The following is a 14,780-nucleotide window of genomic DNA, read 5'->3' as shown; positions in this document are numbered from 1 at the left end:
GTTACATGCTCACATCGATCATCTGTGACCCAAGTTGCTAAAAAAGTTTTCAGCGTGCTTTGAAAAAAATCCCACGTGGCCGCTAGCAATCGCCATGCAGCTTGTGATCACAGTGCCGCTAGCTAATGGGTGCTGGGAGCCCACAAAGTGGCTTGGAGGGGGAAAATACAGCACTTGTTCAATGGCACACAGCAACCCTACGCAAACAGAGAGAAAGAAGAATGCCAATGGAAATTCCATGATCGCATTCAAAGGAAAACATCGATGTCCAGTACATTAACTGCCAACCTGGAGTTTGGCCAGAACGTACCTGTTCTGCCCTGGGATCTTTAACAACCACAAGTGGTCAGGACCTCAGGTTTTACATCTCAGCTGAAAGATGGCACCTGTGACAGCAATGCCACACCAGCCTGGCGCTGGGGCTGCGGATCAGAGAGAAGAGGACTACTTACTCCTAGTTGCGAATTAGCAGTCTCCCCTCCAGGCACTGACCTATCCAGATCCTGCTTAGCATGGACAGACACGACTGTAGCACAAACTAGCACAGCTGTGAACAAAACCCATATGTGGCCAAAGCAGAGATTTATTTATTTTTATTCCATTTTATGTTGTTTGATAGAGTTTCTCTCTGGTGTAGAGAAAAGAATCAGCGTCTCTCTTATTGGCAACGCCAGGAGACCCCAAAGGATACAGTAGCCGCATAAAGGATTTCCCTGGCCTCTACCCCACCAAGTCTCCCTGCCCAATGGTTCATTTCATTCTGTAAAGCTGTCATATTGCCCGTTTCACATAGGGCAAGGAATGCGCTGCAGCAATCTGCATGAACTGGAATACTTTTGTGGAGTCCCGAGAACCACCTCTCTCCCCCTCAACTGCAAAGCTCTTGTCACTACAATTCTGGAGATTCCATTAGTTCCACGCAGCTTTGAGAACAGCCCACTGGTCACGTTTTTTCTATCATATTCAATACTCTGGGTTCCAGTCTGATGTCTGCCACAGACTCGAGGACAAGTCACTCTTCTCTACGTCCATCTCCCACCTGAAAAATACCCAGGAGGCTTTTTTGTCCACCTTTGGGGAGGGCTAAGTGATATAAGGAAGAATACCACTAAGTACATGGCTTTAGTAATACTCTGTCCTTCGCCTTGAGGTTCTCAAAGCACTTCAGAGTTATTCGCTAAGCATGCCAGTCTGTTGGCATAGATAACGAGTTACTCTTCCCATTCTACAGATGAAGACGCTAAGGCACAAAGCAGTCAGTGACTCAGATGACTGGTGCAGGGATCCAAGACTGTTTAAGGTTAAAAGCACGTAAAAACTAAACCTAGTGCAAAAATCCCGACGGAGACATAAGCTACTAAAACAATCAATGCAAAAGAGAAAGAGAGGCAGGCCTGCATTTCAAACCCAGTTCATTCAGGCTACATTTACTACAACGTTCACATATCTGACAGGCAAGACAGTACGTTTCCATACAGCAGAGTCGGACAAACATAAACCCTATTTGCATCTGCCCCTGAAAATTGGGAGTAAAGCGACAGCCACCGACAGCTAATAAGGCTTTGATTCCTGCAGCACTGGGCCTGCTGCACCACTTCTCAGCCAGCAGGGTTTAGAAATTAAACCTGGCGCTTTACAACTCAATCACCCAGGAGCCAGGGAAGAGGGGGAGAAAGTGACGAGACCAATAGAACAGGCATGCAGTGGGCACAGCAATGGTGCTGGTGGCACATGTAACACAGGTCTCTCTCTCCCCTGCTGTTCAGCTCTGAAAGGCAACCCGCAGAAGGAAAGCCTGCATCCCTTCTTGGCCTCTCTAGGATATCTAGAGAAGGCCTGAAAGATGGATGGCAGGGAGGATGTTTTTGAAGGGCTTTTAGAAAATAAGTCTTCTCTAGCCTGTTCTTCCTGAAAGACTGGATGGAGGACAAGAAAAAGTAGCCAGATGAGGACACCACAGACAAGCAAGTGCAATCTGACTGAGAGGGGAAGTAACTTAATCAGACCGTTTCCTTTTTTTTTTTTTTTTTTTGGAGGAGACAAGGGTGCTTCTTTGCTCATCCACATTTAAACACAAACACCTCACTAAGCAGTTAGGATAAAAGGTCTGTTTGGTAAAGATGGAAATACCCCTCTTGCCCCTTCAAATAACAACTGAGAAAGCTCCCAGCTCCCATCGGAGAACTCCAGCAAAACCAGGGGTGACCTAATCAACTATGCCTGACACTTAAGGTAAAAAGACAGGCAGAACCTCCCGCCACCAAAAAAAACAAAACACTTTTTTTTGTTGTGAGGCTTCTTTACCCACCACAAAGCAGCACCTTTGTCACCTTGACAAATAGCTGGTAGCAGCTTCATGAGCCGCGTGGGATAAGATGTGTGTTGCACGAACAGTATCTGTACAGAGAAGGGAGGTGGTTTATATTTCTCACTCTGAAGGAGCCATTGTGATGCAATGGTTGAGCTGTGTTCTGTTTTACAGTGGGGAAGGTGAATGCTGAGACTCACTGTTTAAGGGTGCTCTGAAATCCACATTCTTACTTAGATTGTCTCAAAAATTGCTATCCCTCATGGGGATCCAAGTAGGGTTAGTGGTCTAAATCTGGATTTGTTTGAGCAAGGGGCTCCTGAGATACAGACTCTCTAAAAGTCACATTATTTCAAAAACGTATACAGTAGTTCTTGTAATTTTTTGCACACAGCTGAGGCTCAGACTATGACATTGATCCTCCCCAAACTATGACATGACCCCCTTGGGACTAGTCTCATTACACTTAAAGCAGGAGATCACCCTGTTTGTTTTATAGAAAAATAAATGTATCTGCTCCAAATTCAGTTCAGTCTCAGAACAAACCTTGAATTTTCCAAGGAGTTTCAAGACAAACTCGTTGATTAAAAAATGGCCAAAAAAGTTTCACATTCCGACTTATGATTTTTGAGCCCCTACAGATTAAGAAGTTACAAATGTGCACTTGGCAGAAGTACTGTGGGGTCTGTATTGATTAACACAAAGAATGAAGAATTAAGAGTTCCTCATCATAACAGATAGCCCATTGTGGTGCATCAGGCTGACAACCATTTTTTTATGACCAGATCTATTAGGACGTATCAGGGGCTGATCTATCAAAGATCATGATCTCCGAGAAGCTGTGGAGGCGTTTGTCTTGAATTGAATGAACAATTTCATAATCACAAGGATCATGTGTGAAGTTGCTCATCGAGAAAGCAGCGTTTGGTAATGCTTAGAGCCAGCTGAGATATTGTGGCTGAAAAAAATATTTATTGATAAATGGTCTGTTTGCAAAATCTCTCATTTTTGGAAAGAGGCGGCTGCCATTTTGCAAATTAAACCCTTTTTTGTTTGAGATGTTTGATCAAGCTCCCATCGGTGGATTCTGATCTTCATCAAGAGCAGCAGAGCTCTGGAGCTAACTGATTGTTAACAGCAGGATCATCAACGCAGCAATGGCTCCTCCCACACAGGAAAGGTTCTTCGTCATAGAGCCCAGCTGGCTGAAAATCCTATTCTGCCTGAAAGACAAAATCCTATTCTGCCTAAACAAAGCCCACACCTGGGCAATTAACACACCAAAACTGCGGGTCAGTTAAAGTTGCTCTTTATGTAACATACCCAACGCAAAACCTACAAAGCAAGGAAATGAAAAGTTTTGGGTACCAGCAATACATCCCCTCTACTCCCTAGCCAGACATCCACCTCTCCATTAACACAGTAGCCTTAACTCCGCCCCCACAGGACTCCAGTCTCCCTGCAGGAACTTCCCCAAACCTCCTGTATGTAGTTTCACAGGACTGTGCTGAAGGCGGCACGTGAGGAAGTCCAGTCTTTTCCATGGGGGAGGCATGCAGATGGAATTTGGAGAAGAGCGTGCTGGCAGGCAGCCGCTGTGGTGCATTCTCAGCCTTGGGTCAGCCACAGACGTGCGACGTTCTCCACTCCAGCCTTTACAAATGGGTTAACTGTCTCCAGGTAATGGACAATCAAATCCAGGCTACATTTAGGCACCTGAGTAAGAGTGCTGAGCACCTTTGAAAGTCAGGCCACTTTTACGTATCTGACTAAATAGGGATTTAGGAGCCTAACACCAGACACCATGTTTAAGAGCGTTAGCCTGTTAGCTCAGGTTCACACAGCACCATTCACCTCAGAATACCTTAAAGCACACTCAGGCCCTGGTCTTGTGACTTACTGAGCACACACTGCACCCATAAGTACGCTCAATGCCTCACAGGACTGGGCCCTAAAAGAGCACTTCAACCAGGAGGGAAATGCGGCCACCTCTAAGGTGGAACAAAACTAAGAGCAGGTCACAACACTGCAGAGCTCAGGGCGGAACAGGAATAGTGACAAACGCAACTACAAGAGGAGCTTGGGGAGGCAAGAATGTAACCCAGCTGGTACTAGGGGAGGACCCCAGAGCTAAGAGTGCTACATTTGTGAATTACCACCAATGGTCAGGACCTTTCTTCAGCCAAAGGTGCAAGGCCCTCTCCAACCTGGAGGTCATAGCCTCAAAGTCAGTTGCTGAGCCAGCCGGAAAGACGAGCAAGCTACTAAAACTGCCACCCATGGAAAGCCTTACATAGCAGCATGGTGCGAGAGGATGAGACCTGAGCAGTAGCACAGTACAGCTGCGCTATCTGCACCACTCACATCCACACTGTTACAAGCCCCCACTTTCCTACAAGTTATTTGTCTGTTATTAGGGTGACCAGATGTCCCGATTTTATAGGGACAGTCCCGATTATTGGGTCTTTTTCTTATAGAGGCTCCTATTACACCCCACCCCCATCCCGATTTTTCACATTTGCTGTCTGGTCACCCTATGTGTTATCCACCCCAGCTTGGTTCTTGGGAGAGTTGTGCGGGGGAAGGGTTTCCCAGCTTTACCCATCAAACTCAAATGTCTGCAGGGAAAAGAACTCAGGCCTTCCACATTTCAGGCACCTAAGTCCATAATTAGGTGCCTAAATGTAAGTACCCTGAATCTCAGAGGCCACTGAATGCAATGGGAGCTGCAGGTGCTCAGCCACTCTGAAAAAATCAAGCCACTCTTATTTAGGTGCCTAACTTTAGAATCACTCATTAAAAATTCTTTATTTTGCAAGAAGCTGAAAGAAGTTTGTTATCAAACAGCAAATGGTCTAGCTTGGATCCTGATCCTTCAAAGATTTATTGTGCCCCTGCTTAAATTCACACATGAATAGTCTCTTCAAAGTCAATGGCATTACTTCTATGTAGGTGTTTAATCAGGTGCCTACATCTTTGCAAGACTGAGGCCGTAAAAAATCTGAAAAATCCAGGAAACTTTAACGTACATAGTTTGTTCTTGAAACTCTAGTATATTGTCATTAGAAGGGGAAGAATTCTCCTAGACAGTCAGTCCCATACCGTTTTACCTACTTGCTTAAAGCGAACAAACCTGTCTACTGGACCAAGGCAATAAAACAAAACATTCATTGGATACAGTTAAGAAAAAATGTAATAGTGTTAAAAGTCAACAGGAGCGGTACACTTAACTCCCTCGGGCCCCTTTGCAAATTCCAGCCTAAAATTAGGTAAGGATCCCCAGCACCGGGCTATATCGACAAGTCCCTAAATTGTTGTGACTGTGCACTACAGAAACGCTGGCATATTCCACCCCAGAGAAAGCTGCATTTCTGCGGCGAGTCCCGCAATCCCTGGATGTGCAGATTCTGTAAGTCCTTCTGTGATGCACCCAGATGGAAGATGCTATTGAAACAAGATGTCATCCTGCTCTCTTTTACAGTTGCTTCAGCTACCTGAACGATCTCTGCAGCTTCTTGGCATGCACACAACTCAGGAACTCAGTCCTTTTCAGTCAGGAAACTGTCATTTCTATTTCCGCCTAACGCTTCCCTTTCTAGTCTTCTCTCTGAAGTGGGAAATCACATCCCACCATCAACTCTAACTGTTGCAGTTAAATCAACCCTACCCTCAAGATGTATTATTTGTATTGCAGTAGGAGCCCCTGTCATGGACCTGGACCCCACTGTGCTAGGTCCTGTACAAACCCAGAGCAAAAAAACCCCAGTCCCTGCCCCAAAGAGCTCACAGTCTAAGTGTGAGATGAGAGACAACATACGGATACAGACAGGTCGGGGGTACGAGGAATGACAGGCAGGGGTCTCAGCACACCAGCAGCCCAAAGAGCTTTGTACGCATCACGGCCAAGGGGAGTTTTGAGGGTGGATTATGAGGGAGCTCTGCAATGTTTACAGGGAGCACCTCCCAAGTGTGTGGGGCCGCACAGGAGAAAGCGTGGAGGTCCCTGTTTGCAAGTGTAACTAGAGGCTGGCATCGTGGGCCAAGCACCACCAATCGCCAACAGCTCGAAAGTGAACGAGAGATGAAAGGTACGGTGGGGATAGGCTGTGAAGGGCCTCGAAAGTGAAGAGAAGCAGCTGACATTGGATGCGACAGAGAAGGGGAGTCAGGCGATGTACCGATTATCCAACTCCCTTTATCGTGCTAATAAATAGTAACACGCTACCCTCCCTGTTACAGAGCAAACATGTTGCTTAGATTTCACCTAGGCACTTAATACTTTTGGCGAGGCACAACCGCCGTGCTCCAGCCATCCCAAGACTCTTCTTTCATAAGGCATTAGCCTAACAAATGGAAATAGGCTCTGCAGGAAAAGCAGCTTCACTGACGTCTCTCTTGGCAATATTAAATGTTTCAAACCTCTGCGTTTTGGGCATCAAGACAGAATCACAATGTACTGTGAGGAGGAACTGTGATGTAGTGGCTAACGCATGGGACTAGAACAACCCTTGGGTTCTAGTCCTGGGTCTGTCACTGCCTCATGGTACGTTTAGTCATGATGCTCAATGCACCATAATACATATATGGTGATGAGGCAGTATTAGAATCTGTGTAAAACAGACCAGACCTTGCGTAAGTCACTTCTCCTTTGTGTGTTTCAGTCCCTGTTCCCCCTTGCAAAATAGGGATAATATTTACTCGCCTTACAGTGGGGTTGTTGGACTTAATTAAAAAGGGCCCTGAGCAACATGGAAAGAAGAGAGGAGTTAAAAGCAGTTTCCGGATTGACCCCCAACACCTGAGCCCCCTGCTATTCTTTGTGGGTTTACGTGCACTATTTCCTATGCTTTTCTCATTCGTGTCGTTGTGTTAAAGAGCCACATCAAACAACAAGGAAAACTGACTAAGGTCCTGAACCAGCAAACAGGTCTGCTTATGGGTCTGCCTACACAGTGCAGCTTGCAGGATCAGGGCCTGACTATGCTGGAAACCCTGAGGCCCACTACACACACAGTGTTGTCGAATGCACAGAGGAAACAAATGGGGGGAAAAAAACAAGTGGTGTTCTTCTCCTGCCTCAGGTGCTACATGTAAAAACAGAAGAGGGGTTTCAATTATTGGGTTGCTGTCTGTAAGGCTTAGCTATCCTCTGCTATAGAGGTGCTGTTAGTAAATATATCATGGGGGAGGGGGTTTGTCACAGACTCCAACCTTATCCTACCTTTTTGCAGTCACTTACCAAGATGAAAGTCAAATAAATATCCAGCTTTCTAGAGTGCTATTTAGTGTCTGATTGCTACAGCACCCATCACCAGAGTAGCTAAACACTAACACACGCCACTCCACTTATGAGCCATGCAAACTGATCAAATAGCAGATGGTCAGCTTGCAGACAGAAATGTCTCAGGGAAGCAGAAACCAGATACCTTATCAATTATCATGCTGTTTCAGGAAGGAGCCACTCTCCTTCAGAATTCAATATTGATGCCCAGTTCCTACTGCAAACATTGCAGGGACAAGAGATACAAAGGATGCACCCTTGACTTAGACCTAGCCTACAAGCACTATTCTTACTGGCACCAACTTCATACCAGACTACAGCCCCTACTAGCTAATGCACATCAGAGTACTAGCCATAATTATATTAGTATGTTACAATTTAGCTAGCAGAGTTTACAAGAGGATTATAACTCATCAATCCACCACCCAGCTGGGACAACATCTGGGTATGTGCCTGCAAGAGAGAGAAATTGGTCACTCAATAGCTTATTTGACAGACAACCTTTCTTGTTTTGCAGATTCTTATCGAGCTCAAGGACAATGAAAAGCAGCAGAAGAGTCACTACCCACCATGTTAATTTCTTCACCTGTATTTGGCACAGAAATCTCTCTCTCCAGCCCTCCATTGTTTCAGGTCTGACCTCACTGCAGTGATCAAAATCAGGGCTGGACCTACCAACTCTGTCCACAACTTTAAATACAAGAGTAAACAAAGCAGCGAACTAGTTAATGGCTTTAAGATAAAAATTAGGTCTACAGACAGTTAAGAGTGTCCATCTAAGTGGCTAGATTGCTGTCCTCCTAAGCAGGCACTGATAACAAAAGGAGTTTGTATCTACATGTAGTGTGATTCCCACACAACTAACAAATCAAAGATGGTAGAGTGTCTGTGTAGGGGAAATGAAACTTGCTAAAAACGGGGCAGAAGGTTAAATAACCCAATTTAGCTCCAAAGCCTTCAGCCTTTTTGGATCATTTGCTTTTGCAAGTAAAACACAAAAATCTAAACTTCACTTTAATTCAGACACACAAACACACACATATATTCGGGTCCTCAGACCATGAGAGCCTAGCTCCACTACATTACAGCAGCAAGGATGGATTAAACATATTTTTAGTTTTTAAATCCTGAGGAAACAGGAAATCTGTTTTTCTCTGGCAGTTCTGCTGAAGTTTTAGGAGGTGGGGTGGGGGAGGGAGGGAACATAAAATGGGCCAAAAGAGATGAATTATCAAACGATTAAGACCGATGTACTTCTTCCTCTGCGAGAAATGAGTGTTTATAATAAAACGGAATAATAGTGATTCCGGATGGGCAAGAGGCCAGAATATGAAGCTAGGTAGAAATGTACAGGGCAGTTTTAGGGCCAGGTTTGGGTAACACGACCACTTCCACACCAGTAGTGTAACGAGGAGAAAAAATGCCAGGCACTTTTCAAAATAAACTGGTTAGGGAAACTTTCACTGCTGCATCTATTGTACAGAGATCCTCGCTTAGCCCAAACACAGCCTGTCACAGGGCCACCCTCACCTCCATGCACCACAAGCCTGCCCCTCCATACCCATAGTCGGGTGTTTGGGGAATCAGAGGCAACAAGGGTTGGTTGTTTAAAAAAAAAGAGAAAGAAGAAGAATCCACTTACTCGCTCCTTCTATTTTCTCCGACCCTCTGCTCCAAGTGATCTGCCTGGTTTCTAGCTTCACCTGGAAAGTTTTCCTCTCCGGCCTCTGTGATTTTTTAGAGTAAAACAAAGTCATCACGGTGCCAACTTCCAGACTCCTGCAGAGGTGAACCACCTCCGCTTCGTTCTGGACACCGGGTCCATTGGAAAAGCCAGACGCCATCGCGCCCCTCCGCCTCCTCCTCCTTCCCCAAAGGCGGCGAGATTTCCAAACACCAGGGATCTGCAGCTCACTTGTGGCACTCGGAAGAGTTAAAACACAAACAATCCAAGAAGTAGCTTCAGTTCATGGCTTGCTGGGCAACAATCTCCCCCTCCTACAGGGGGGAAAAGGAGTGTTTACACTGGGGGAGAGCTAGAAGGGCGAAAGCAAACCCAGATCGCTCGTTCCCCCAGCTCTCCACTTTTCACTCCCCCCAGGCAGCAGAAAATCGCCTCTCTCCCGGTTTGAATCATGCACCATTTTTTTTCTCCTTCCCGAGCGGAGTCCAAAGCGAAAGCAGCCAGACACAAAGCATTCCCGAAGAGCCTGGCTCCTCCGGCAGGATTTGGTTGCAAAGAGCGCGTGCAGGGGGAGGGGGGGTTACTTGGTGGCCCGATTTGCCTTTTGTTCGGGGCCCCCGGTTACAGCCCGTCCCCCCCTACGCCGCCCCACACACGCACTGGCTCTTTCCCCCCCGCAGCTGGCGAATCTCTCTCTGCATCGATCGGAGACGGATCAGATCTCCCGAGAACTCAGCAAGAAATGGCTGAAAAATCCGGCAGCCTGCCTCAGTTTCACCCTCCAGGGCTCTTTTGTGTCAGTTTCACCCACCAGCCGCAGCGGGGATTATTCCAGCTCCGACACGTGCATTAGGAAAAGGACCCCCGCCCCTCCTCCAGCCAGAGCCGGGAATATGGGGCTCCCGGGGGGCAGAGAGCAACTCAATGGCTGGGGGCTCGCGCTCCCATTCCTTCCTGGCCTCGGGTTTTCCGCCCCTTGCTGGTTGCCTCCTGTTTAGTGTGGCCCCCCCGGGGGAAGTGCCATGGGGCGAGCGAGCTGGCAAAAGATTAAATTGGCTCTTCCCCCTTAGCCCGTCCCCTCCCCGCCTGCATGTGAAACAAAGCAGGGCAGAGGAGCCAGAGAGCAGCCTCTTAAAGAGACACCCGACTCGTTTCCTCTGGAGTCCTCCCCCCCCCCCCCACCCCTCGGCACGCTGTTACCTTGCTGCCGGGGTGGGGGGGTCTCCGCTTCGATCAGGTCCACAGAGGGCCTCTTCTAGCAGGGAAGACCTGGGTGGTATCAGCCATCTTCACACAGAGCCACATGTGCCGTGGGGAGGAGGGCAACAAGGTGGCATGCAAGCGAGAGGCTGGATGGGAAGCCACCTGTAGGAGTGGGGGAAAGGAGGACAGTGACAGATGGGGCAGCTTTCCCTCTCCCCCAGTCCAAATCGGCTCTGGGAACACACCCACCCCCTCGGCCATCACACAGCCAGCCAGCCAAAGCTGCGCTGCTTAATGCTGGGGCGGGGGGTCTGGCCCAGGGATGCTTCCTTCTCTGCTCATGCCAGCCCCATGGCTAGGCTCCCAGGCTGGCCCTGCTCCTCCAGCTGCAGAACAAGGCAGTTTCCTCCTAATAAATCATCTCTCGCCTACACAGTTCACCCGCCAGGATGGAAGGAAGACAGGAGAGTTTAAAAGGTGGATAATTTAGCTCAGGACATACTGCTTGGTCCCCAGACAGGGATACCTAATGCTGGCTGCCCCCATGCTATTTGGGGATGGGCAGAGCAGAGCACCCCCCTCCCAAGACACCTGTAGAAGCAGCAGCTTCCCAGAACTGGTGCATGAGACTTTCCCTGCCAGGGCTTCTCCCCTATATTGTGACATTCACACTACTCCCCACCTGTGTGTTCTTCCACCCTCTGGGATGATGATGATGATGATGTCATCACAAAGTAATCCCCCACTTTGAACAAGAGCCTACTTTTGCGTTAGGCTAGAATCGGTGCTGAGGAAGGACGCCCAACTCAAAAGAGACTCTGGGCACTGAAGTTCCACCGTTGTGGGAGGTAGCATGGGCCAAAGGTGGGTAGGCAAATGGAGAAGGGAAATGCCTGAACTTACCCAGCAGGTCAGTGGCCCAGCCAGGAACAGAACCAAGAATTCCTGAGTTCCAGTGTAGTGCCCTCGCCCTAACCACACATGGGCCCCAGGAGAGCTGTGTTATCATCATCATTTGAATTACGGTAGCACCTAGCGGCCCTAAGCCAGTCCAGGGCCCCATTGTGCTAGGGGCTGCACAGACACATGGTACGGGGCAGACCCTGCCCTGAAAAGGTGCCGAAACAAGACAAAGGGTGGGAGGAAGGCGACGTCATCCCCGTTTGACCAATAGGGAACAGAGATACAGAGAAATTAAGGCCCAGATGCTCAAAGGTATTTAGGTGCCTGACTCCCATTGGTGTTTAGCACACCACTGATATCAATGGGAGTTAGGTGCCTAAACACCAAGGAGCATTGGGCCTGAGTGGCTTAGCCCCAGGCATACAGAGAGTCTGTGGCAGAGCAGGAATTGAACCCAGCTCTTCTGAATCACAGGCAAGTCCCTTAACCAAGAGCCCCTCCTTTCTAGCTGTTATGTCCCCTCCACACTGAAAAGTCCCTTACTGTGTCCACTAAACGCAAACCGGATGGAACGTCCTTTGCCGGACTGCTCCATGCGGAAGGTTTCGTGTGGAGGAGGAGAGCAGCTTTCCTCTTCATGCCAGGTTTGTGTTAGCATCCAATAGTGCCAGGCCAATTGTGCAGTGCTACATCCTCATTCAGGCCAGTGGCAGGAAACCAAACAAAGAGAGGCTTAGTGTGGGGATAAGCGGTTGCTTTGGAAAGTATTTAAGGCCTGTTTGTCACTTTCATTCTTTGGAAGCCCCTCGATTTCCCTTCTCCCTCCCAACCCCAAATCAGCAGGATACAACACCATGACATTAGGGCAGGCTGAGTTTTCATCAGCCATGGTGTGTTTTTTGGGGTGTATATCAAACTTTTTACTCTGATTAAATTGTCCAACAGTCCCTTATTATGGTACAAACAACATGCAACAGCATCTGAGAGGCTGTGGACAATGTTCTTGATTCCTAACAGCATTTGCCTAACCAAAAACAGGGGAAACTAATAATAAATCACACTTTTTAAACACTAATTTGTCTTGCTGGTAAGAATTACTGTGGTCCTGTTTTAAAGGCTGGTCTGTCTTTTGCTCCTTGCACAAGAAAATTAGTTGTAGAAACTGCGAGGGCACTGGGGGAGTCCAAATCACCCTATCTACTTAATATACACAAAAGGCCAGGCCTAGCTACATACATGCTGCTGCTCCGACTGCATTCTCAAACACAGAACACGGTGAGCACCACGAGAGGGCTCACAACTATTTAAAAGGATACTACCCAATACACATACACTACAGACACCGGAAAGGAAAGATCATAGAGGTTATGGGCCTGCCCTCGCCCCTACTAAAATAACTAGGAAATGTTGCCATTGGTTGCACTGCAAGTAATATCAAGGCTCTGTATAGGCTGACCAGATGTCCTGATTTTATAGGGACAGTCCCGATATTTGGGGCTTTGTCTTACTTAGGCGCCTATTACCCCCCACCCCGTCCCGATTTTTCACACTTGCTGCCTGATCACCCTAGCTCTGTATGATGTGCCCAACATGAGAGAGGAATTTGATTCCCATGCCAGGATTAAACCGCCTAGGCTTCCTGGCTCCCAGACCCATGCTCAGGTCACTAACCCAGGCCTTACGCAGTGCAGAACAGTTTCAACATTCTGCAGCTTGGCTGTCTCCCATGGCTTCTCTATCATAACTAAGGGACAAACCCTGTCCTTCCCCCTTTTGGAGGGTATGGATGGCCCTGAGTAAGACAGAACTGGTGTGGTTCTGCTGGGCAAGAGCAAGCATGAGTTTGTGCAGAAAGTCCCAACTGCCTGTGGTTGTGAAGCACACCTCCACAGAAACGGACTACGAACCACAACTGCTCAGATATGCCAGCACATGCTTGAGCTACCACAGCCCGGTGACTGCAGAGCAGCTGTGCTGCTACTCCATAGCCTAAGGGCAGAGCCTTTTCCCTACCAGCCCACACAGGGAATTCCTTCTCCCAGCCAGTGTACTCCCAGCAGGTGCACAAAAGTCAGCCTGTTGCAGGAGCATTATCCAGAGCATTTTCATGCACAAAATTATCCAGTTCCCATGTGCAATCATGATATTTTCATGTGCAGTTAGTCATATATTATGCACATGCAACTGTCAGGTATTCTGCATGTGGTGTTATTTTTAAAAACGTTACCAAGTGCACACTGGCAAAGCTGAGAGTTGCTATTTAGAGTCAGAAGTGACATGAAGTTACCTGCAGTGGTGGGTGAGGGGATCAACCCAGGAAATGAGTAAGTAGTCCGGTAAGACAGAGATCTTCAAAATGATCTTAAAACACATCATTTGGAATCCAGTCCATTCCCTCCAGGCCTGGAGGATGAAATCATGTAAATGTGAAATACCCGAGTAACTGGCCCCAGAAGGGCCACAGGCAGGGGTTGGCCCCAGGACTTTCTTCACTCAAAGCATGAGCTGCTAGTGCTCGAGTTAAAGGATAAAATCCCCTTAGCTGGCAACAGTAACAGACCCATTAACCTCTTATGTGGACAGGTACGTCCACAACATCAAAACAGAGATGGTAGATTAAAAACCTCAGACATTCTTTCTGGAAGGTAGCAGCATAACACTACTTCAGTTCTTAAATTCCAGAACCTTAACACACAAGAAGCGAAAACCAAGAGAAAGCAGGCTGCTCCCTAATTTAAACCAAAGAATCTACTCCTGGTTTACTGGGCCCAGGTTCTTGTCTGGGACTCAGGGTCTATCACAGGGGTAGGCAACCTATGGCACATGTGCCGAAGGCAGCACATGAGCTGATTTTCAGTGGCACTCACATTGCTCGGGTCCTGGCCACCAATCCAGGGGTCTCTGCATTTTAATTTAATTTTAAATGAAGCTTCTTAAACATTTTTAAACCTTATTTACTTTACATACAACAATAGTTTAGTTATATATGATAGACTTATATCACCTGGGGAGCAGTAATGTCAGTCCCACCTCCCACCAGTGTGGTGCAGTGAAACAGAAAAGCGAAAGAGAAAGATATTCTTCGAAAACAAACTACAGGTTTATTAGAAATAAACCAAGTGTGGGATAACAGGGAAAAAAACAAACAATAATAAACACACAGATGTGGTTGCTTCCCTGATTAAGCCTGAAGCTCAGGTCCCCAAACAACCCCTCCCTCGGTAACAGCCTAACATAAAACATAAACCCCCCAAATACTGTACTGCAGTCTGACGACTTCTGGACAGGTTGATAATGGTGAGTGCCTTGCTTGCAGCTTGAGATCGTTGGACCCAGGACCTTCAACTGTTGTCCCAGGCCAGGCTCAGTCCAAGGAAGGAGTTCCTGGACTGGCGGTGCTG

At 47.6% G+C, this 14,780-nt stretch overlaps 1 protein-coding gene across 8 annotated transcripts in view; it reads right to left on the bottom strand.

Annotated features, from left to right (window-relative positions):
• The window catches only part of PLCG1 (phospholipase C gamma 1), a 96,689-nt gene extending 85,563 nt beyond the window's left edge, over positions 1 to 11,126 (bottom strand). For 2 of the 8 annotated variants that reach the window (XM_039498722.1, XM_039498723.1), the window contains exons 1-2: positions 10,474 to 11,066; positions 9,232 to 9,587 (exon numbers count right to left, since the gene is read on the bottom strand). In XM_039498722.1, the coding sequence (XP_039354656.1) occupies positions 9,232 to 9,433 (202 nt within the window). In that variant the 5' untranslated portion in view covers positions 9,434 to 9,587; positions 10,474 to 11,066. Of the gene's footprint in view, positions 1 to 9,231; positions 9,919 to 10,473 lie in introns of those variants that run through there. The other 6 variants (XM_039498720.1, XM_039498718.1, XM_039498717.1 and 3 more) reach the window with 6 other exon arrangements.
• Positions 11,127 to 14,780: the final 3,654 nt, after the last annotated feature.

The sequence above is a fragment of the Mauremys reevesii genome, linkage group 13, assembly GCF_016161935.1.
Source record: "Mauremys reevesii isolate NIE-2019 linkage group 13, ASM1616193v1, whole genome shotgun sequence".
NCBI classification, from domain to species: domain Eukaryota; kingdom Metazoa; phylum Chordata; order Testudines; family Geoemydidae; genus Mauremys; species Mauremys reevesii.
Note: the sequence above shows the minus strand (reverse complement) of the source record. Positions and strands in the feature narration are given on the sequence as shown.